General features: G+C 43.7%; 2 protein-coding genes across 3 annotated transcripts; one reads left to right on the top strand and one right to left on the bottom strand.

The window, feature by feature from the left end:
• Positions 1 to 1,231: 1,231 nt before the first annotated feature.
• Positions 1,232 to 12,603, top strand: prelid3a (PRELI domain containing 3A). 2 transcript variants are annotated; one of them, XM_036539886.1, is made up of 7 exons: positions 1,232 to 1,406; positions 2,577 to 2,745; positions 3,111 to 3,200; positions 4,423 to 4,493; positions 5,361 to 5,463; positions 7,815 to 7,892; positions 9,283 to 9,353. In XM_036539886.1, the coding sequence occupies exons 1-6, from the start codon at positions 1,375 to 1,377 to the stop codon at positions 7,884 to 7,886; spliced, it is 537 nt and encodes a 178-aa protein (XP_036395779.1). In that variant the 5' UTR covers positions 1,232 to 1,374; the 3' UTR covers positions 7,887 to 7,892; positions 9,283 to 9,353. The 2 variants fall into 2 exon arrangements, with proteins under 2 accessions (XP_036395779.1, XP_036395780.1); XM_036539887.1 differs by lacking the exon at positions 7,815 to 7,892 and having other exon boundaries at positions 9,283 to 12,603.
• A 1,521-nt stretch (positions 12,604 to 14,124) lies between these two features.
• On the bottom strand, positions 14,125 to 21,444 carry fbxo32 (F-box protein 32). Its single transcript, XM_036538826.1, has 9 exons — positions 21,212 to 21,444; positions 20,060 to 20,169; positions 19,898 to 19,947; positions 19,698 to 19,790; positions 17,282 to 17,375; positions 16,512 to 16,696; positions 16,105 to 16,287; positions 15,482 to 15,625; positions 14,125 to 15,025 (listed from the first exon to the last, which is right to left on the bottom strand). Exons 1-9 carry the CDS (start codon positions 21,322 to 21,324, stop codon positions 14,936 to 14,938), a joined length of 1,062 nt encoding a protein of 353 aa, XP_036394719.1. The 5' UTR covers positions 21,325 to 21,444; the 3' UTR covers positions 14,125 to 14,935.

Below are 21,444 nucleotides of genomic sequence, written 5' to 3'. Positions count from 1 at the left end.
GAAATCCCTTAATCGCAGGGAATTTACACCCTGAGTTTGGTCAGGATGGCAAATGCTAGGGCAAGCAGTGAGAATGTAAACAGTAGCACAGGAGGTTTGGCAGTGAGCAGTCTGTTAGTGAGATATATCATGACAGCAATGTCTAACTTTCTAGCAAATAACTTTTTTTAACAGTTCTAGCAAGCTATACACACATATTTGTGCTTGTTACTCAGATAAAATACATCATAGATAAAGACCCCAGTGCCTCAGAGATCCCAGAGGCCTTTTGCCTTTCTGTATCTGTAGACTGTCCACCATCTTTTCAATTTCAGTAAATCTAAAGTTTTACTTGATTGGCTGGACTGGCACGAGCACTGCTTTGAGATTTGGTGTATTTTCAAATTTGTGCATGCCTTAGGTCTGCTTACTTCATGCCTTTCCACTTTGCAGGGCACAGAACTGCTGCCATAATGATATGATTCTGCACCTTGGTCAACCTGGTTTTAAGGCACACCCAGCTCTGGTGACTGTACAGTAGTATACTGGTATTCTGCATGGATCACTGACATAATCAGATTATGCCACTTTCAAATGAGTTTCAAATCAATTAAAAAATGACTTTAGTTGAGGTTAGCCACTGTTCTTTCCACACTTTTGATGATCTGCAAAGCTTACCTTTAACATGAGTGAGTTCTTTACAACAATGGTGATATTTCTTTGTTGTAGGTGCAAGCTGAAACCCTACAGCTACATGCTGAAATGTACTCTGGATTGAGATGAGACATCAGTCCACAGAAAACAAGATGTTCAATTAATATTTCATATTTTATTTTCAATTAAGCTTAAGAGGGGGAACAAAGCACTGCGCAAATATTCTGCATGCATTTAGGACCGTGACTATAGCTTCAACTAGTTACAACAGATCTTATCTACAAATGTTACCTGAGATTTATTGTGTATGAAAAATTCAAACTAACAATGGCGGGTTTCAGTGTCATGGTAGGTAGAATGCTGAGATGATGCTAGTTAAGCACATTTCAAATGCAGATTACATTATGACTAAAAAGTTAACGTCGTACTGGCTGCACGTCGGCACCTGAATTCTTCGGCCCCAGTAACAGCACTGAAACCGATGTAGAAGGGAGAAAGGCTGCACAGTATCGCGGTGAGTCCGTGCAGAATTGATCCGCGTGAATGCCTTTGTGGAATGCGTCAAAAGGCCTGCGCTGTTTCTCTATTGGCCGCTGTCATTGTTTTAGGGCGGGTGCAACACATTAGAATGAGTGACGCTATTCTCTGTAGAAAATGTACCGGTCACGAAGATAATTTTGGGGGAACCGGGGGAATCGGGGTTTCTCGGGAAAGCAGAGGTGAGGGCCATCGAGCGAGGAAATGAAGATCTGGAGCACGGAACACATATTCAGGTAGGCTGCAATGTCAAGTTTACATTTTAGCAAAGTAGCCATCTAGCCAGCTACATAGCTATGCATTTAATGTAACTGACACGTAAGGAATATTTCAATGAATAATAAGTTATTGGAATGAGAGAAGCAACATATTAATGTGTGTATCCTCGTGCATTCTATATATTTAACACGCTTGTACGACTATAGTTGTCGGTTTTAGATTTTAAGTGTGCATGGTTTGCGTACAGCGTTTGATTTGCGTGGGCCTACTTGTAGATTATAATCCAAAACTGCACGGATAAATCCTTATCCATCGTATTTCTACTGGTCTCTCACGCCAGCTAGGTCTATGCATCACACGCAATTCATTTGGATTTCCCAAGTTATTTTACTTCTGGCTGGGAAAGCCTAGAGCAGTGTAGCATGCATGCAGACTACCGTTACGGTGCCGCATGCAGCAACTGAAACAATGGAATTTACTCAGGAATGCCTACATCGTCCCTTGGCCAGCGTCGTGGATCCGTATCATACAAGTCAAACTACGTGGATATTTAACTGACTAGTTAGTTACTGCCCAATAATTAAAGATAAGAGATTGGTTAGTAATTTAATTTAATTGATCCAGCCTGTTTTCAGTAATAAACAGAAATACAGTATACCTTTTAAAAAGGCTATAGATCTAATGTCATCGCCCGCCCAGCGTGAACTGCGTTATTGAAGATTTACCCCATATTGTTCTTAGTTCACCACGGCTTTAACAGCATTGGATCAGAAACGATCATTTTATTCATAAAAAGCTGTTAAAATTGCAACACAGTAGGCTAAATCTAAATACAAGATGAAATTCGAAGTTGCAAATTGATTGTATCTGTCGCGGTTAGTTTTTCATGCTAAAAACCAAACAACACTGTAACACTTAGCTTTCCAATGCATCCATCATCACCAAGCATGATGAAATGCCAACAGAGCGGTTTCACTTCATCGGTGTCACTCAAACGGTGAGGAGGCGGACGCTGTACGGGGCGAAAAAAGGAAGAAGATATCACAAACTACGGGATTTTGTGCCGGCTGTTCGGGAATTCCTCTTCGAAGCTGCCTGTGGTAAAGACGTTGCATTATGTGCGTGGGGCTGCGATAAGCTAATGCTGTGGACTCGCTCCGCTCTGCTTTGCTGTGTTGCATGCGCAGCTACCCCTGGGAGACGGTCATCAAAGCCGCCATGAGGAAGTACCCCAATCCCATGAACCCTAGTGTGGTTGGAGTGGACGTGCTGGACAGGAACATGGACACAGATGGACGTCTCCACAGCCACCGGCTACTCAGCACCGAGTGGGGTCTGCCGGGCATCGTCCGAGCGGTCAGTTCCTAGGTGGTCCTCCCTACAAACGCTGCAGTCACATGACCTCTGAAGTGGTTTTCTGTCGCCTCTATGGCTTTCATAAGCGATACAGCTGTTGGTAGCACAGAGAATCGTGGCTACTGGCCTATGCTTATGATGAGCAGTTTGTCACTGCAGCTGCTGAACACCAGCTCAACATTTTGTCAAAATAGACTGTCCCATCCCTAACATATGAATCACATAACAATCACTGTTTATAATAATGATTAATCATGAAAATGACACTAATACAGATTTGAACAACACAAAGTTAACTCTACAGAGGCAGAGGGTGTGTGAAAACTGACGGTTAGCTGGTTTGGTGTGTTCTTGTCCCTGTTTAGATTTTGGGAACCAACAGGACCCTTACCTATGTCAAGGAACACTCCATAGTGGACCCGGAGAAGAAGGAAATGGAGCTCTGTTCAACAAATGTGACTTGAGTTTCTCATTCATTTTGATCCAACAAAACGACACATGCAGTTAATGAACTCAGAGGGGCCATGAATTGTGATTGCTTATCTCCTAGGCATAATTTTTACATCACAGGAGCTGGCTGTACACGTGGAATTGACTGTTACGGTGTTTTCACATGTGGTTTGTTTGGAGGGGATTTTCTGGTACTGTTTGTTTTGTTGATTACCAAAGTGTGATTTGTTTAGTCAGGTGTGAAAGGTTTTATCAAACTTGAGTGTGCACCCAGGTCCTCTTCAAATGACCTGGTGGTGGTTTGCCCCAAAATTTTGGTGGTTTGACAGCAGATGTCTCTGTTTACAGGAAGTGAGTCGGTGATATTTGTCATGTTTGTCATTACTGCTCCTGCATAAGAATAGGCCAGTTGTGGTTTCGGTGCAGTTTGTATTACATTCTGACGCAAAATATGATCTCACATTGGTGACCACTTCCTGAGGCACAAGTTGACTGAGCATCTGATGGAATGGGTGTTTATTGAGAGCCCCATTTCTCCAAAATCCGCTGTGATGCATCCTTTCCAAAAGCAGTGTGTTCACTGCGCGCAGTTGCGATAGACGCACATATAGCTCATTTCCTTCAGAATCCATTTAGAAGGATAACCATGTGTCCACTGCTATTATACGGCCCACTGTTTTTGTGTCCAGCGGTCATTGAAAATGTGCGTTCACATCTTTACGTGGATATGTTAAGGGCCCAGGTGCACTTGAAAATCGAAATGTGAACCGACATGAATTGTCAAATCATTTCAGATGAACTCAGATTCTGGCTTCAGCAAGCCTACCAGGGGTAAGAATGACTTTACGGGAGGCTACCACTAAAAACAGAGCATGTGTTTTTTAAATAGATAAAAGTGAATTAATTTTTCAATATATCTCAGTCAGTGTGCTCATTTATGTAATTAGACTGAAATGATTCCAAATAAATTACGTTAATTTGATGATAATGCCAGTATTTCATACAGATGCATGATGTGGTGGATGTAGCACAGGAGACAAATATTGGAACTCAAGTTGGTCTCTTTGGCATCTCAGTCAATGCATTCTGTTTACAAAATTGTCACGTTTGAGAGGTCTGCTGGATTACATTAGCTGTACCCAGCTCCTACAGCTGGAGAGACCACGAGTGGGAATGAAGGCAGAATGAGACCAAGACTGAGAGATGTGTGTGTCTGTCTCTCTGCAGATCACTCTGACTAATTTAGTGTCGGTTGATGAGCGTCTGATATACAGGCCCCACCCAGAGAACCCCGAAGTGTAAGTAAAGGATCCCTGTTTTTATACACATGCTCTTCTTCATTCCCTCTCCCTTTTTGCTCAAATAAGGTTAAGGGGGATCTTCACGTCACCCCCACTCAAAAAATTACTCATTTAATTTAACATCCTCTCCTTTGAAACCAGTGTTGTTGAAATTGGTACTGATTTCTCTCTTTTTACTCTTTTACTTTACTTGCTAGTCAGGAACCAAAACACGTCCTCAGAATGCTTGTGTGTGGGCACCAGTCCAAAGTTGGTGCAGAGCTGATCCACTCAGCTTTTGTCTGCATTGGGGGATAGCAGACACAGGTTTTTAGATCGACACGGCAGTTTAGTCAGCTCACAGCCTGCACATATCCACAAATCCTTATACTCACTGGATGGAGTGAGGCGAGACAAGCTGAGATGAGCCATTTGGATGAAGGAAAGATATCACACGTTTATGTTCAGGTGACAGACAAGTTACGGTTGTGCTTTGGTTGTAGAATACCAGTCTTGCTTCAGGACATGAAGGAAGAGAATAAGAATAAGAATGACAGCCATCTTCAAGCTTTGAGAACAATGTATCAATGAACCATTTCTCAGTGGAGAACTCCTTTTATCCAATGAAGTTTACCTTGGTTGATTCCAGATGTATCATCACATTGATAACATACTGCAAAATAAGTAATACATAGAAAACACACTGTGTAAGGGAATAAGTGATAATGTACTGAAAATATGTGTCCAGTGCACTCCAGAGCCATGACCTCATCACCAGCTTTGGTAGTTTTTTTGGTAGGTTTTGCTGTGTGCACACAGTTTAGCGTGCTTGCTCGAGTCAGGTATGTGTCACAGTGCTGTAATCCCTGTGACTCTTCCCCACAGCACTGTTCTGACACAGGAGGCCATCATCACGGTGAAGGGTGTCAGTCTGAGCAGCTACCTGGAGGGGCTGATGGCTCTCACCATGTCTGCCAATGCCAGAAAGGTACAGTCCAGCACAATCCTGTACAGTGTGATTCAATATGGTCCAGTACATTTAGAGTACAGTAAAGTTCAGTACAGTATGATCCAGTACTGTAAAATAGTCAAGTCCAGCACAGTACAGTATGGTCCAGTACAGTAGAGTATAATAAAGTACAGTACAGTATGTTCCAATACAATCCGGTACAGTAGAGTACAGTAACGTCCAGCAGTACAGTACAACATGGTTCAGTCCAGCAGTCTTGTACAGTACAGGACAGTATAATACAGTACAGTATGGTTATGTAGTGTAGAGTACAGTAAAGTCCAGTACAGTATAGCACAGTATGGTATTGTCCAGGATGGAACAGTCCCTCAGTGCATTATTATGGTTATCTAGTTTATATCCCCTGCACAGATACACTATATGGACAAAAGTTTTTGGCCACACCTGTTTTTCAGGGTTTGGGCTAGGCCCCTTATCTCCAGTGAAGGGCAATCTTAATGCTTCAGCATACCAAGACATTTTGGACAATGCTATGCTTCCAACTTTGTGGCAACAGTTTGAGGAAAGCCCTTTTCTATTCCAACATGACTGTGCCCCAGTGCACAAAGCAAGGACTACAAAGACATGGTTTGATGAGTTTGGTGTGGAAGAACTTGACTGGCCCACACAGAGCCCTGACCTCAACCCCATCGAGCACCTTTGGGATGAACTGGAACGGAGGTTGCGAGCCAGGCCTTCTCGTCCAACATCAGTGCCTGACCTCATAAATGCTCTACAGCAGTGTTTCTCAATCCTGCTCCTGGAGGCCCACTGTCCTGCATATCTATCCCTACTCCAAACACACCTGATTAGTGTGATTAACATGCTCTTGATTAAATCAGGTGTGCTCAGCTAATCAAAAGTGCCACTGATGAGTTCAGTCAGGTAGGTAGAGCAGGGAAAGATGGAAAACGTGCAGGACAGTGGGCCTCTAGGAGCAGGATTGAGAAACCCTGCTCTATAGAATGAATGGGCACAAATTCCCACAGAAACACTCCAAAATCTTGTGGAAAGCCTTCCAAGAAGAGTGGAGGCTGTTATAGCTGCAAAAGGCGGACCAACTCCATATTAAAGTATATGTATTTGAATATAATGTCATTACAGTCCCTGTTGGTGTAATGGTCGGGCGTCCGAATACTTTTGCCCATATAGTGTACTTACATAGCTGAGGGGGATTGTAATACTACCTATAATAATCTGTAACAATCTGTAAATGTTGTTAGTATAAATCAGTTTTCCATGTGTAGTAGAGGAACCAAACTGGCCAGGTGTGATGTGGGAGGGTGTGTTTATGTTAAAGACTGGGGTATTTTGGGGAAGAAAGAGGAGTGACTACTTACAAACTACGAACTGTGTGTTTGAATTGTGAATCATGTTAAATGTGAAGAATTATATGGCTTTGAAAAATGATATAGTCTTTACAGTATTTATAAAATAACGTATTGTCTCTTGGCCCCATTAGTGCTGTTGTGTTTTTTTGGTCAGAAGTGGAAACCTAATAGAGGGAAGACTTACAGACCTAAACACAGCCTTGCCCAGGGTCTTGTGGTCTAGAAAATTAGGATCGCATTAAAGTAGAGATTTGTGTAGTTGAAATTCAGAAACATGGGGTAGTTTAATTGTGACATACTCCCTGACCTTCAAATCACACACAACATTTTTACTTATTGTAGGAAGGCTTTTAATTCTGCCTCAAACCTGAGAATCTCAATTTTATTAGATATTGTTTTGTTTAAGCAAATTGCTTGATCAAATGGATTTTTTTGTCAAGATTCTCAAATGGCAAGTAATTCTGCTTTCAGTTTAAACTACAGCCTGTAGTGGCTATGCCAGAGATGATAGGAGGAGGGGTGTTGTAATCTGCCTTCATTTAAACCGTGATCCACTTTTCTGTAAGGGTACTACATCTACCAGTACCGAAAGTGGAAAAAGAAGGTCGAGAGGAAGAAAAACAAATGAGTCACAGTTAAAGGAGGAAGTTCATGATAGTATGGTGATCATAGGCAGTTCCCTCAATGACAAAATCAGAAAACTGCCAAAAGTGAGAAATATGTGGAAGATAGAATGGAAAACCTTTTTTTGCGGTATTTTCATGCGCTATTTTAAGAAGTGCTTACTATTTCTAAAAGGGAAGTGTCTTCCCTTGTTTTTAGGGAAAACGAATTTCTACGACAAAATAGATGGAACCACGGCAACAGGAAACCGCGCATCCGAGTCACCTCAGCTGACCGGCTGCTTATCACAACATTATAAAACCCTGTCCTCACAGAAGCCTAGAGTGCGATTTCTATAAACCCCTTGGTGTGTTGCTCCTTTGTGTGTTGCTGTAGGGCTGGGATGCTATTGAGTGGATCATACAGAACTCTGAAAGGGAGAACGTTCCCTTGTGCGACCTATACTAACCCGTGGTAACTACAGTTCTCTTTTCTGCCATAGCTGGGCTAGTGCTTGCATGTTACAGTATAGTACAGTAGTTTCAGGGCTGGCAATATGGCAACATGGTTTTGATTTCCTCACTCACTGCTGCTGTCATGGAAGTTTTGGAAGTTTTGGTGGTTTAGGCCTTTCTTAGTGCGTGATAAAAGGCTTGAAAACCTTGGGAAATCCTCTGTAGCATGTATGAACCTTCTGGATTTTTACCATGGAAATTCTGTGTTTTTTGAAAGTTATTCAAGTCATGATTGAATAACTATACAACCAATAAGTTTGTATTTTGATTACAGGTCAAAGTTGGTCGAGATTGCATAGCATGGGTAATAAGGTGCCAACAAAGGTAGTAAGAGCAGTAATGCGTCTTTGATTATGCTTATACACCAGCAGTCAAAAATAATTACTCCCCACATATAGAAATTGAACCTATGCTGAGTGGTGCAAACAGGTTTTGCACAGCCAAACTGTAGGGACCTGCTGGGAGTGCGGGACTGCTGTGGTGACAGAGAATGGAATGCTCTGCAGCAGAGAAAGCCTCCAGGCAGCTGATGTGAGAATCCGTCATTACGGCAAATGGCATCAGCAAGGTGTTAATGCTTTATTGAGTGTCTGGTGTTGTGTATGGCATCGTAGTGTTTTTTTTTACGTGATCGAGCTTTCAGGTGAGTGATTTGTTTTGACTGCTTGTGTATTGGGTCACCGTCTTTTAGGGTATAGATGACTAAGAACTCTCTTGCCATATTGCCTCTTGCTTATGTAGCATGCTGTTTATGGTCCAAGATATTTATGTTGCTCACTGTCATTGCCAAAGCGTTTTTTTTTTCATTGTTTTGGTCTCCATTTTGATTATACCGCTGTAACGCGTCTTGCATATAGGTCTTGTGATTAATGACCATAACATTCCCCTCAAAGTGTTTGATGTGTTTGAATTTGATGTGGTGTTCATCACGTGCTAGATTGTACATTCCATAATGTGCTACGGTCGCCGTGTCTGGTATGCTGTCTCCATTCGATGTTCGTCTGTGGACTGTGTGGATTCTGTCGCTGTCAACATTCGGTCAGCGTTAGGCTCACTGGAGTCGAACATCTGTATGAGGGTGACACCTGATCAAACCTTTCCCCTCTTGTGATGTAGTTCCACTCCCTGAGTCCCCTCTCATGCAGCCCCAAAGGTTTTGAGTGCTTTAGGCTTGCCTGCCAATGCCCTTACTGAAACTCCAGTCATGAAAATAAGTGTATGCTTCTTGTGGATGCAGCGGAAATGTCCTGATCCCTGTGTGTGTCTTGGCACTGTTGCCCCTTGCTGTTTCCTGGCTATGCCTGGCTACGCTATGGTCATCACAGTGATCCTCCCCCCCATGGCTGCAGGTCCGCCAGACCGCAACGTGGATCATCGGGAACCTCGGCTCTCATATCACAGCAACGACCTCCTGACCGACAGTGAAGGGCCACGGAGCTCCCGCGGCAACCGGCTACACTGAGCTGGCCCTGCCCAGGAGGGGCGTGGCTACGCAGTCTGCACATTAACCACTGGGTGGCAGCATCAGCATCAGCATCAGTGAACCATCCACTGGCATTCATTACGGTTCAGCCTCCGCAGCCTGGAGGGTGTATGTCCCACCTGAGGCTGGGATTTGTGAGCCCACAGACAGTAGGCAGGCCTCTAATTAGAAAGCTGTGTTGATGAGTTTGTGAATCTGTTCTCGTTTTTGCAAAACTCTACAGGGTCACAGACACAGGACCCCAAATTCAGTCTAACTGCAGTGCATGTCGCCCCTAACTTGGAGGAGGGAATTCAAGAAAAGGGTTTCTTTTTCCAATGCTTGTACAACACCATGAACTTGGTAAAAGAAATGAACAAAAAGTGAATTAAAACATGGTAACGCACAAATGGACAAAGTGCTTTGCGGTTAGATTGACTCTGGGCTCTGATGTTGCCAACAGCTTCAGAATGACTCGGTAAATGGGATTCTGGTACAAAGGCAGTTAATTTGTCTCTAGGCATTCTAACCAGGGCACATTTCAGAAAATAATAGCTTTAGACAATGATATAATTTAGGTGATATTATTTACCAGTAGTGTGGAATATGTGAGATGTAAAGTCTCTGAAAAGAATGTTATGTGAATATTAGTGGAGAGTAATGAAAATGTTTTACATTTGTGGCAAGTGTAGTTAGTGCTGCTGAAGCTGATTGGTTTTACCGATAATCAAGGAATTGAAGTTATTCTGTTAAAACTGCCTCCACTCAATGTCCTGCAATGCACATGTTATCAATGAATTTATCCTAAACACACAGATTAAAATAGGGGTACAAACTCTTCATACCCCCTGAAAGTAGCCACCTCTTCTGAAATGGCTTCTCTTCAGGAGCTGACCTTTTCCTTTTGCTTAAAAACTGATCTTTCTGCTATGTTAACTACAACATTTTTGCACAGAATTGAAGTGGGCATGCATGCAAGTATAGTGTGGGGGGTATTGAAATTGTATTGAAATTGCTGAAATGATTCATTTGCAGTGGAGAAATGCAGTCTTTTGCACCTGGCAATAGAGATCGTCGGTTTCTTTGTAGATAGAACACCTCTGTTGTTTATGTTATGTTATGTTTATGCTGAATTGATCTAACATGCTTCTGAAATGAAATTCAGCATAATGTCTTTGTTTAAACTGTAAAATACTTTTATGTGGCATGTAAAATGCCGTTGTGAACATAGACGCACTGAATTTTTGTGGCATTGGAAGAAGCTGTGTAATGTATGGTCTAGTTTGGTGACAGCTTGGGTGAGTTAAATTGTATGTGCTTGCTTAAATGTAGAAAGCTTTTCTGTCTGTGTCAATGGAGAGGATTTGCGTAGTGCAGTGGTGATACAGTATAAAAGTGACAAAGTGAACAGGGTAGGACAGTATATTTAGTTGTTTCCTTTTTGCATGCAAATCACTACAGATGGGGAATTCTGTAAAATACTGTCTCTCATGCATTGTCAGTCCTGCAGTCCTGCAGTAGTGGTTATTTTTTGGTTTGACCATTGAGGCAGTGGTCAGTATGCAGTCGTCCACAGCAAGACAGGCAACCTCAGCTTCGGCCCCTGCATTACCATGGTGCTTCAACCAAAGCTTCCCTCCCAGGCGGGGTTCTTTCAGGCAGGCTAAGGGTTCATTCAGCACTCAACTGTCTGACTGGGAGCTGGGGGTACAGTCTCAAATTCTGCAATGGAAATGCTAGCTATTTCTGGTAGAAAAACTAACAACCAAACACTGAATGTTTCCTCTGACAAGCAGAATGGTACATCATTATACCTTAATGCTGCAGTTATATTTTATACATGTATTGGGGCTTTAAAATTAGTGAAACTGATTGCAAAGTAGCAATTTTTTATGTAAAGCAATTATCGATATAGGCTTCCATACCATTTGCAGGCAAGGCAGAGGCAAATACTAGAGCATCAAGTTGCATTGCTAAAATAATTCTTCTACTGCCATTTAGCCTGGTTGTGACTAACCAGTTAGGCACAAAACTTCAAACCCAGGTTGCAGTTGGTCCAAACTGATTGTAGTGTTTCACATAGAGAAGGGTGAAATGTTCTTAGTTTCAGTGTAGGGTGTTATTTCAATTTTCAATTTTGTTTCCTCTGTGGAATTGAAAATCAGAAATGTTAGCCAACTGTTTAAATCACTCCCACCCCAGTGCTGATAGCACATTTACATAGCACATTTACATTTCTGTTTACCAGGTAGCTTACTGTTGGTTTAATGGATTTAGGGGCAGTAACCCCTAACTTTTATAGTGCCCTGATTTGTGACAGTAACGCACAGTCAATCAAAGCAGGTGGCAGGCTGCAGTGCCCAATATGAAGGAAGATGTGAGCCGTGCATTACCTGTCAGACCTCAGCCAATGAAGTCAGCATGACTGTTCTCTGGTCAGACCTGAACCAACAATTCCAGCATAGGAGATCTCTCTGTTCGTTCATTATATTTCATGGATACACTGTATGTAAAAAACACCTAGGATATTTCTACAAAGGCAAACCAAAGTGAAGTGTTTGGTTGGATGTACCAAGCATTAATATATCATCGCTATAAGAGCCATTGGCTTGGAATGTACTTGGTGCATTCAACTAATCAATTCCCGTGGGGTTTATTTCAAGTTTCTATCATATATCCCTGTGAAATGACAATCTTGGCTCCCTAGTGGTTCATTCGGGCAAGGTGTATCGTTCACTTTACCATGACCAGCAGCAGTGGTGGAGCACAGCATGAAGGGAGGGTGAGGGTTAAGTCGAACAGGGTCCCTGCGTCACACTGCTCAGCACCTCAGTTGGGTGCCTGCAAGTTAATCAAATGATGTGAGTGGAGATGGCACCTATCCTTCATTTGGTGTCAGCTCTGTTGTGGTGCACTGTGGGACTTGTAGTGCAAAAAAATTGTTGGAGGGAAATTGTTGTATCCATCTCACTTAATGCACAATTGGCGATTTTGAGAGTAGGTTGAAAAAAGTGAAAAAGGATTAAAAGAAAGATAGTTGAAAGGTAAATTGCTGGTCATTTTGTCTTTCAGAGGGCAGCAGTAGGTACTAGGTGTGGGAAATACCTGTAGTTTTTATACCTGGATAGAGCTGCAATACCAGGTTTTCCATGCACATCAGTGACCCCAGTTTGACCGGTCTAATGCCTGCTTCACCAACCTCTTCAATTGTTTGTTGACTGCTTTTATTTATTGAATGAATTATAATATTTCGTCATACACTGTTAGTAAACCAAATGTGAATTCACTTGGTTGAAAAATTGGTGTTAATGCAAATTTTTCTTTGTGATACTGTCCAAGCAAAGACATAAATATATTTGTAAAGGTTATAAGAGTTAATTTATTAATTTAACTAAACCATTTTGCAATGCCTGAGAAAAAATAAATGCATTTTACTTGGTTGTGTGTTGGTTCCTCTCTGTTTAACAAGACGAAGGAAAACATGTGCAATGCAATGTCACACTTGTTTTGAGCTATATTAAGCCTGCCTTGCAGAAACTGCTATTCATGTCACTTGGCAGGGGTTTGGGTGAACCGATAACCAATTTTTACCAGAAGGGGGCAGAGTGGAGCTGTAGTCATTAATCTTAAGGTGTCGGGAGAGGCTCTGTTGTTGCTTTGGGTCCTGATCCCTTTAGTTATTTATTTATTTGCTTAAGCTTACAAAATTAAAAATGTGTTTTCTAAACTGATCTGAAATCTCATCAGGTATCAAGATATTAGAAGACTGTCTAATTTTGCGGGGCAGTGTGAAGTAACATTACTGAACTGTGGTAGGAACATGTAACTAAGGATCAAAAGGCTATTGGTTCATATACCAAGTGTGCCATGATAAAGTACTTCATCTTATGTGCTATAAAATATGTATGTACTGTGGAAAAAAAGCCAGATGTTACTCTGTATGCTGTCCATTGTGCGTATTAGCAAGAATGTGCAGTTAATGTATTGATGCAACCCATAGTTCAGTGGTAATTGCAGCAAATGAAATGCACACTTGAAGATTCATTATTCAAAAATATTTAAGTCCACAACAAGTGGTGAATGCAGGGCATAAGGGGGGGGGGCAGTCAGAGACATCACAATACAGCAGGGTGATTGGTTCTTTATTCATCCAATGAAACACCATGACACCGTAGCACAGCACCTCACTTACAGCATTTCATTCGTACTGCTATGGCGTTTTGGAGCAAAGGCCCAAATAAGGACAACACAGCTGCTACTGAAGTGATAGGCTGGCTGCTTTCCTGGCCACCGATCTCAGACAACAAAATATATAACAAAATGAAAAAAAATCATATTTTAGAAATACATATTGCCTCATGCAGGTGCCCAAAACAAACAGGACTGAACCATTTTACCAAACAGAGAAAGACTTGTTATTGGAGAAGTTCCAGTTTCTGAACACTTCCCCTTTCCAAGTTCTCTTCCCAAGCTGAGCCTAAAGCATTCTGTTTCAGGCTTGCAGTTTACTTCTGATTGGCAAAATGACTATGAAATCATTACATGCGTGTTTAACCCACGGCACTTCAGGTTACTCCATACTTTGATAATGTCTTTGGTTACATTACAATAAAATATCGCAGTGCAGCTACCAGCAGAAAAAAATAACAAATTTACATGAGAATCTTTGAAATAAAAATGAGAACATTATCAAATGTATAAAAGTGAAAAATGTAAATGTACTTAAAAAAAGTATCATATACGATAGCAGTCATTTTAGTGACAACACATATTCCTCCAATACTTTTATCGTACACGTTCTGAGCCATGTCTCTCAACAGTCCAGAGAATGAGCTTCTGTTACCCAGGTCAAAGCTAGAAGACATTCATGTAGAGTCAGAGAGCATTCTTGAAAAACAATTGCAAAAATAACATCTCAGAAGTCCCACTACCCCATATTTGACCACCTTTACTTAAAAAACCATGCAAAAAAACATTTATAACGGACACTTGCCGTTTTCCGCCTTTTTCTACTTTCCAAAATATATATATTCAAGTCTATCTCATGGTTTTCTTTGCCTACTTTGTCCTATCTTAAAAAAGAAAAAAACTTCCCGTCTTGAAACTGAAAAAAACAAACATTTTCAGTCCAGTATTTTTCAACACAGTTGGCTAACTTACAAAGTCTCACAATACCTACACTCTGTGTAATTGTAGTAACAAAACAGGAGGAAGCAGTTTTTTGTTTTGTTTTTTTGCGGCTGAATATTCAATAAGTGTGAAAAATTTAAACGATGCTGGCTACTGCCTTCTTGACAGAGTTCCAGAATGTCTCCAGTTTTGATACCCACAATCACACATAACTTTATTTTGTACTTCTTTGTACCATCTGCGTCACTTTATTATTTTCAGCCCAGCACACCAAGTTTCCCAGTACCCAAAATTACACCCCCCACCCCTGCCATATACACGTGGTTCAGTCCCCCCTCCCACCCATCTCAAGACATCCAGGAATCCATTGCACTATCAACACTATGTACAAGGCCGTGACTCGGCATCCCTCAGTATTTGAAGAGGTTGATGAAGCCCTGTGGAGAGACCGGCATGCAGCAGCTCTCTGTGTTGTTGGCTGTGCAGGGGTGGTTTGTGTCCTGCAAGAAGGAGAGAGAGCAAATTTTAACTTCTAACTTGAACTTCTGCCCGAGAACATAAGGCCCATTTGGCTTTGAGTTTGAACTTCAGTTCGCACAATGTTTGTTTGAAAGTTGATGAGGTTTCAAGAAATTTAAATTGCATTTGCAACATGAGTTGCCCTGGCTAAAAAGGGTGACAGAACTACTTTGTAAAAAAGCCACGTTTTGCCGACTTAGAAACTAATTTCAAGATCATCTCAACAAGCTCTGGATCAGATGAAGTTGAACCACCAGGTTGCTTTGCATGGCTATAAACTAAGAACAACAAAGCTGAATGCCCAGCATTGCTCCCAGACTCCAGCTGCTACTGGGTTAAGAGTTCAAGTCTCAGAGGCTGAGGACATGAGTCATGGAATGCCAGCACAAAGTGGGCGGTCCCCTGGCTCAGCTGACCAGATGAGTGACAGCTCTCACCTTCCAGAAGAGGATGTGGCAGTGTGTGCAGAACTGCAGGGTGTCGCTGTACTGCTCCTTGCGAGGGTAGCACCGGCACAGCTTGAAGTACATTTTCTTCCACTCCAGGTGCCCGTTGTCCGACACAATCAGGCGCTTGCGGATCTGCAAGGTGGGAAACGCACTCATGAGAATGTGTCATGTTGCCAATCGCTGATTAGAAAGTTCCATTATTCTTAGTCTCTACAACTCTACCTGTTGAAATAAAGATTGTGCACAGGAAATAAGGTGTTGTCTTGTTTTGATTACTGAAAAAGTATGCTGTTGGCATCTGCCACTGATGGAATTTCAAGCAGCTGAATAAGGGCTGTGTTTAAACAAATTCATAACAGACTTTCAATGCAGCAAGGAGTGTGTGTCTGAGTGTATAAGTGTGTTGGAGCGTGTGTGTGTCTGTGTGTGTGTCTGTGTGTGTGTGTGTGTGTGTGTGTGTGTGTGTGTGTGTGTGTGCGCGCGTGCGTATAAGTGCTTGTGTGTGTTTGTGGTCTCAGAATGGTGCAGCTCTGTGCTTGTTTTGAGACTGTGTGTGTGTGTGTACCTGTGTTTTTAAAGGATCTAATTGTAAGGTAAGTGGTGCTCTGTACCTGTCTCTCTGTGAAGTGGTACTGGCACAGCTTCTTCCATAGCAGACGGTCCTCTGTGAGGACATTGAGGTCCGGACACACTTGGCCCAGGCTGACCAGGTCACGCCCGTCCGACAGGCGCTGCATGATGTTCATCTGTAGGCACGGGGGCAGGTCGGTCAGCGTCATCCCCTTTGTCGTCGGCTGTGGATGCAAAGAGACACATTGTCATTCTTCACCTTGCCTTCTCAGACTGCAACCCAGAAAGGAATCCCTGGTGCCACCTTTCCCTCCTGCCATGGTACACACCTAGGCTGCATTCACTCATGGGTTCATGGGAGATGAAGTCCACAACCTATTAAACATGCCCTGGCACCTTAGACTCTGGACTTCATTTCCCATGAGCCTCCTCTCCCTTCCTCACTCACCCTGTTGATCTGGATGTTGTCGAGCTGCTGCTGCCACTGCAGGATGTTCTCCATACGGTACACCCAGATGTTAATGTTGCCCACCAGCACGGACTTGCCCATGTCCTGTACCAGGCTGCAGAGGGACACGTACAATGTCTGCAGGAGCTCCTTAATGGGCCGCACGTTCTGCTGGTTCTCCAGAACTGCATGGGGGCAGAGAACACAAGGCACCTTAGACGTACGGCAAAGACTGAATGTGACAGGATGTACTCTATACATCAAAACACGCCTTAAACCTGGCCCAATCACAATACAGCCTGATTCTCCTACTTCAAACTTGATTACCTTGCTTTTCATTCCAGGTGTACGTGTATTCAAACCAAAGCCAAAAAAAGGAATTGACTAATGCCTGAAATACTTGGAAAAGGCAGTTGGGCTTTAAAAGGGCTTTTCATATTTCACTGTAGTACAGAAGCGGCAAGTAGATTAAGTGGAAGTGAACGGTGCAAAACACAGTGTGCTTGCTGACAGGACAAATACGCTCCTCAGGCATGACCTACTAGAAGGCTCTAAAACATTCCCCAGACAGCCTACCTTTTTGTTTATCTGAGGGAACATTTGGTTTACAGTATAACGCAGAGTCCCATTTGCTCTGTCATTCTTTCCATGCAGAGCAATTAGAAAATCCCCCACCTACCAGCCCTAAAGGTGGTCAGGGACAGTTGGGTGTTCATTGGGTGAAATCATTTCAACATCTCCGGCCTCTCTTGCTCCCTCTCTTGACCCACCTTTCTGCACCACTTTTTCCAGAATGTTCATGTAGTTCTTCTGCGCCACTCCGCTCAGCGACGGCAGTTGGGATTTGGCAATCAGCTCCAGCAGCTAGGGGGAGAAGACATAAATATGGAGCCCGTCAGACTCCAAGACTCTCTGTTCCCCCCATCGCTTACGTCTTGTTATGTTTCCCTCTCGGCGGGGTTTATTTTGAAACAAAAGCTCACAGAAAATAAATACCAGTGTCTGGCTTGGTTCAGAGGGAGACGGCTTTCGGGCTCATCCTCCCCTTCTCTCTTGATAAGCAGAGAGTGGTGCTGTGGTTCACCCAAGATAATGTCATCCGTGCATGTATCCATAGCTATCAATGTTCCTTCAGGCCTCTTCCATGACTTCCATCTTAGTGTGCATTCTTGATTAGGGCACTATGGTAGTTGGCCTATGCAGTAGAGAGTTCCAATTTCTCCAGCAATCTTAGAATAAACTCAATGTATATATATTGGTTACAGACAAGATTACCCTGAACTGGTCCATGTAAAGACCAAGAAAATAGATGCCCGTGTGCTTCTAGTGTCAGGTACAGCAAGTTGTATGTTGTGCACCTGAGTGCCAGGATACATTGTGCATCAAGACCCTTGTTTCATAGAATGAGGGCATTCAGACATGTTTCCCCTACCTTCACATGGACATTGCATGAATAACACAAAATATTATTTGTAAGGAGCTTTGGGGGCAGTTGTGTAAAGTACTGCCCCTGGAAACTATCGCCCCCTGGCGCAAGAACCTAAGCAGGACACTGCCAGGAACAGAGCCCTGGAGGGGACTTTGTTCCCCCTCTGTGTTCTGAGGCAGGCGTGGCATGCCGGGCATGTGACTGCCCCCCTCTCCCCGCTCTGACATCATGGAGAAACACAGCCTGCTCAACCCCCTGGACTCGGAGCATGTGACCAATGTCAGCACCCCGGCAAAACAGGCCCCCCCCCCCGGCCTCCAGTGAAGTGCCTCTCTCTTTATTTATCTGTGCCCAGGACAGTGCGTCTCTGCTTTCAGCCTCCACTTAGCGACAGAGCTCTGACTTGGCTGGTTCTCCTCAGTTTTCCACTGCTGCGCCAGGCTCCCGCGGCCCTCTCATTATCTTTATGGGGCCGGTTAATGCCGGGCCCAGGCATTCTTCCCCTGAACATCTCGCATCTGATGGCTGCTTTTTTTTCTGCCCTTGTTAAAATGTGATCCCTGTAACCGAGAGCACAGAGCAAACTGCAGCGGTGCTGTTAATGCAGCTTCGGCCTGGCAGGCCGTGGGAGGGGTAACATTTGGTGTTCATTTGATACGGCCGTCTCGCGGCAGCGCTCTCGAGCGCCCCTTGTGATCGGATGATTAAGACGGAAAGCTCGGGCATTAAAGCCATCCCCCCCGCCCCCTCATTCTGGATGCTCCAGAGCGCGTGGCTGTGTTTTCTGGAAGCCGGCTGGTGACGGCGACCTTGTCGACGACACTTCGCGCCAAGGCGGATTACGTGTCGCCCTCCCCTTGGGAACCTCACTTGGGGTCAAGTCAAGTTCCTCTTAGCGAGGTGAGGGGTCACTCCACACAGAGCCAAGACCCCAAAAAAAAAAACACAGTGGGCTGTTTACAGGCTGCTGTCTTTAAAGATGATGTGGCTTAGGCAATCCTTTCACAGACCGAGCATCCTCAGGACACATGCGTCTCCTGAAACACAAAACGCTGTTGGCTTTGATGATGGTGGTGGTGATGATGACCTGATCTGTGTCTGGAAAGCCCCGGTCTGGGGGGTTTGGGGGGGGGGGGTAGTAGCGGGATTGTGAGTCACAAGCTGTGCTCTCGTCTCCCGGCCCAGCTGTCACCCTGTGACGCTGCCTGACGGTGAACCCTCTCAACGGCAGGCTCGCGTTTATCCCCGCTCGGCCACCGCGACCTTTCCCGAACGCCGCGCGTGCTCCGACACCACCCTGTCTGTGTGTGTTGTCCGTCACGTGGACGCAGTGAGAACTTTGCCGTGGCCGGCAGCATTGTGTACGGGTTCCGTTCACACGTCGCCGCCGTGACTGCCGCCGCCTGGCATGCGGTGCGCCGAACGCCGAAACCGCACATCCTTTTCTTTTTGTTTCTGAGCGTCGGTGCAAAACTGCTCTGGCAAAACAAGGGCCTTGCCCATGTTTCCCATCCATTCTGTATGTCTGCTGACGAGGCGGCGAACAGCAGCTGCCTCTCTGCTCCCATGAAAAAATGTGGCAGGAGGAACACCGCCTAAAGGGCCTCTCGTCTGGAGCGAGGTGATAAGACGCCCAGGCGCATCAGCGGCTGAAAGTTTAACCCTTGGCTGCCAGGGTTGCTCCTCTATGATAGGCTTCCCTTTTTTCTTTTTGGCGTGTGAAATGTCAGTGTGGGCATCGCAGTGTGACGACTCACCCTCACAACGTAGTTGAATCGCCTGGAATCCATGATGGCACTGGAGAAGTCCAGCCTGTTGAACGCCTCGCCCAACGTGCAGTAACCATGGCGCTGAGGGGGAAGGGGGGGGGAGATATTAGTATCAAATCATGTTTACTTTCAGAGAGTAGGGAGTATTTTTTGTTCACTCAGTATGAAAACTAGGGAAAGAACAGTACCTCCTTAGTGCTTGCTTTGTGAACATATATCCATTTGTCTTTGTGGAAATCTGCAGGGGGCAGAAAATTAGAACATTTGAGGGATTTCTAGTCTACATCCACTGTGTACAGATACTTTGAACTACCCCTCACCACCAAATCTCAGCCAAAGTAAAAACTTACAAGGAATTTTAGTGTTATTGTTCAGTAGGTCCTTTTTGCGCTTCTTTGCAGCCACGTCGTAACCCATGGAGAGCAACAGATTTTCCTTGAACTCCTCATCTTTGCAGTAGCTGGAAGAGACCATAATTTGCATTAGTTATATATCTGAGTAAAACAGACTAGACTACAGATTATTACAAGTTTAATATGACACAGTTCTATTACAGTGAACTTTTGTTAGTTACAACTGTAAAGTACACAGTCATGTTCAGTTTAGGCTGATTTCAGTTTATTCTCTCTGATCTTATTTTATGTCACTCGCAGGTCAGGGACTTGAAATATTGACTTGAAATATTTCTTCACAGATCAACAGTGATAGTCTTGGCATACTGCAGTGGCTTAAGCATGGGTTAAGGGGATGTTTCAAAAAAAAAAAACAAACCTCTGAGCTGCGAGCTACAGCGCAGAGAGACACGGTCCCTAACTTCAGTCTTACGCAATGCTACCCAAGGCGTAAGGACAGGCAGTGTGTTCTCCCCCTCTTCCTCCTCCAAACACACGCACCTCTAATCTGCGTAGCTAGTCTCCTCTTTGGATACAATTGTTTTGGAAGCTATACAGTACCCAACAGATGTCTATTAATCCTATCAGTGCTCATGCTATTTTTAGCAAGATGATTAACAACAAGCAAAACACTGCCTAAGCCCGCAACACACAATACCCCCGCTATTTACTGCTGTATTGTAACCTGAAACTCAGCTGGCACGGGGAACGCATATGACTGTGAACCATCACTGGCATTTATTTTTGCTTATTGACCTTGGTTTCAGACCGCGGATGAAAAAAAAAAAAACAAACAACAGCCAAATACCCAGAGCTGCAAAAGACGGATTGAGCAGTTAAAAGAAGGCAGTATTAATAATAAACATACTCACAGAAAACGTACAACGTAGATCTTTACACTTAAAAACTGCATTTAATTGGAGGGTTTTTTTTCCCAGAGTGTTGCGGTAGGAAAAACACACAAGACGTTGAGGAACGCATATAATCAGGTGGCTACATAGGTGGCTAGACTTGAAAGACTTCATCCGTCTGCTTTTGCTAACTGTCCAATGGGTTACATTAGCTAACTGACAAGTAAAAGCCATAATCCGACAAAATATGCCCACTAACCTCTTCATTTCGGTGGCATTGTTATTTTTGTCGTCTGTAAACTTTTTCCAGCCGTCTTCAGTTTTAACCCAACTCTGCCCAGGCGACCTCCAGTCCTGTCCAAGAAATGGCATCTTCGAATATTTCGCTGAACGAAACGGCTACAAATAAAAATAGTGTACAGTGCAAATGCCTTTATTTTGTTGTGCTTTATTTTCTCTTCCTGGTCAGCGTTTGATGACTTTTCTGATGCG

The sequence above is a fragment of the Megalops cyprinoides genome, chromosome 10, assembly GCF_013368585.1.
Source record: "Megalops cyprinoides isolate fMegCyp1 chromosome 10, fMegCyp1.pri, whole genome shotgun sequence".
Lineage (NCBI taxonomy): Eukaryota > Metazoa > Chordata > Actinopteri > Elopiformes > Megalopidae > Megalops > Megalops cyprinoides.
Note: the sequence above shows the minus strand (reverse complement) of the source record. Positions and strands in the feature narration are given on the sequence as shown.

Coding starts and splice junctions, on each gene's coding strand:
- prelid3a (XM_036539886.1), top strand. CDS start 1,375: ATGAAGATCTGGAGCACGGAACACATATTCAG. Junction 1,407..2,576: donor AGCACGGAACACATATTCAG/GTAGGCTGCAAT, acceptor TTGCATGCGCAG/CTACCCCTGGGAGACGGTCA. Junction 5,464..7,814: donor TGTCTGCCAATGCCAGAAAG/GTACAGTCCAGC, acceptor GTGTTGCTGTAG/GGCTGGGATGCTATTGAGTG.
- fbxo32 (XM_036538826.1), bottom strand. CDS start 21,324: ATGCCATTTCTTGGACAGGACTGGAGGTCGCCTGGGCAGAGTTGGGTT. Junction 15,626..16,104: donor ACCACTTCACAGAGAGACAG/GTACAGAGCACC, acceptor CCCACCTTGCAG/ATCCGCAAGCGCCTGATTGT. Junction 15,026..15,481: donor GCCACATCCTCTTCTGGAAG/GTGAGAGCTGTC, acceptor TCCTTCTTGCAG/GACACAAACCACCCCTGCAC.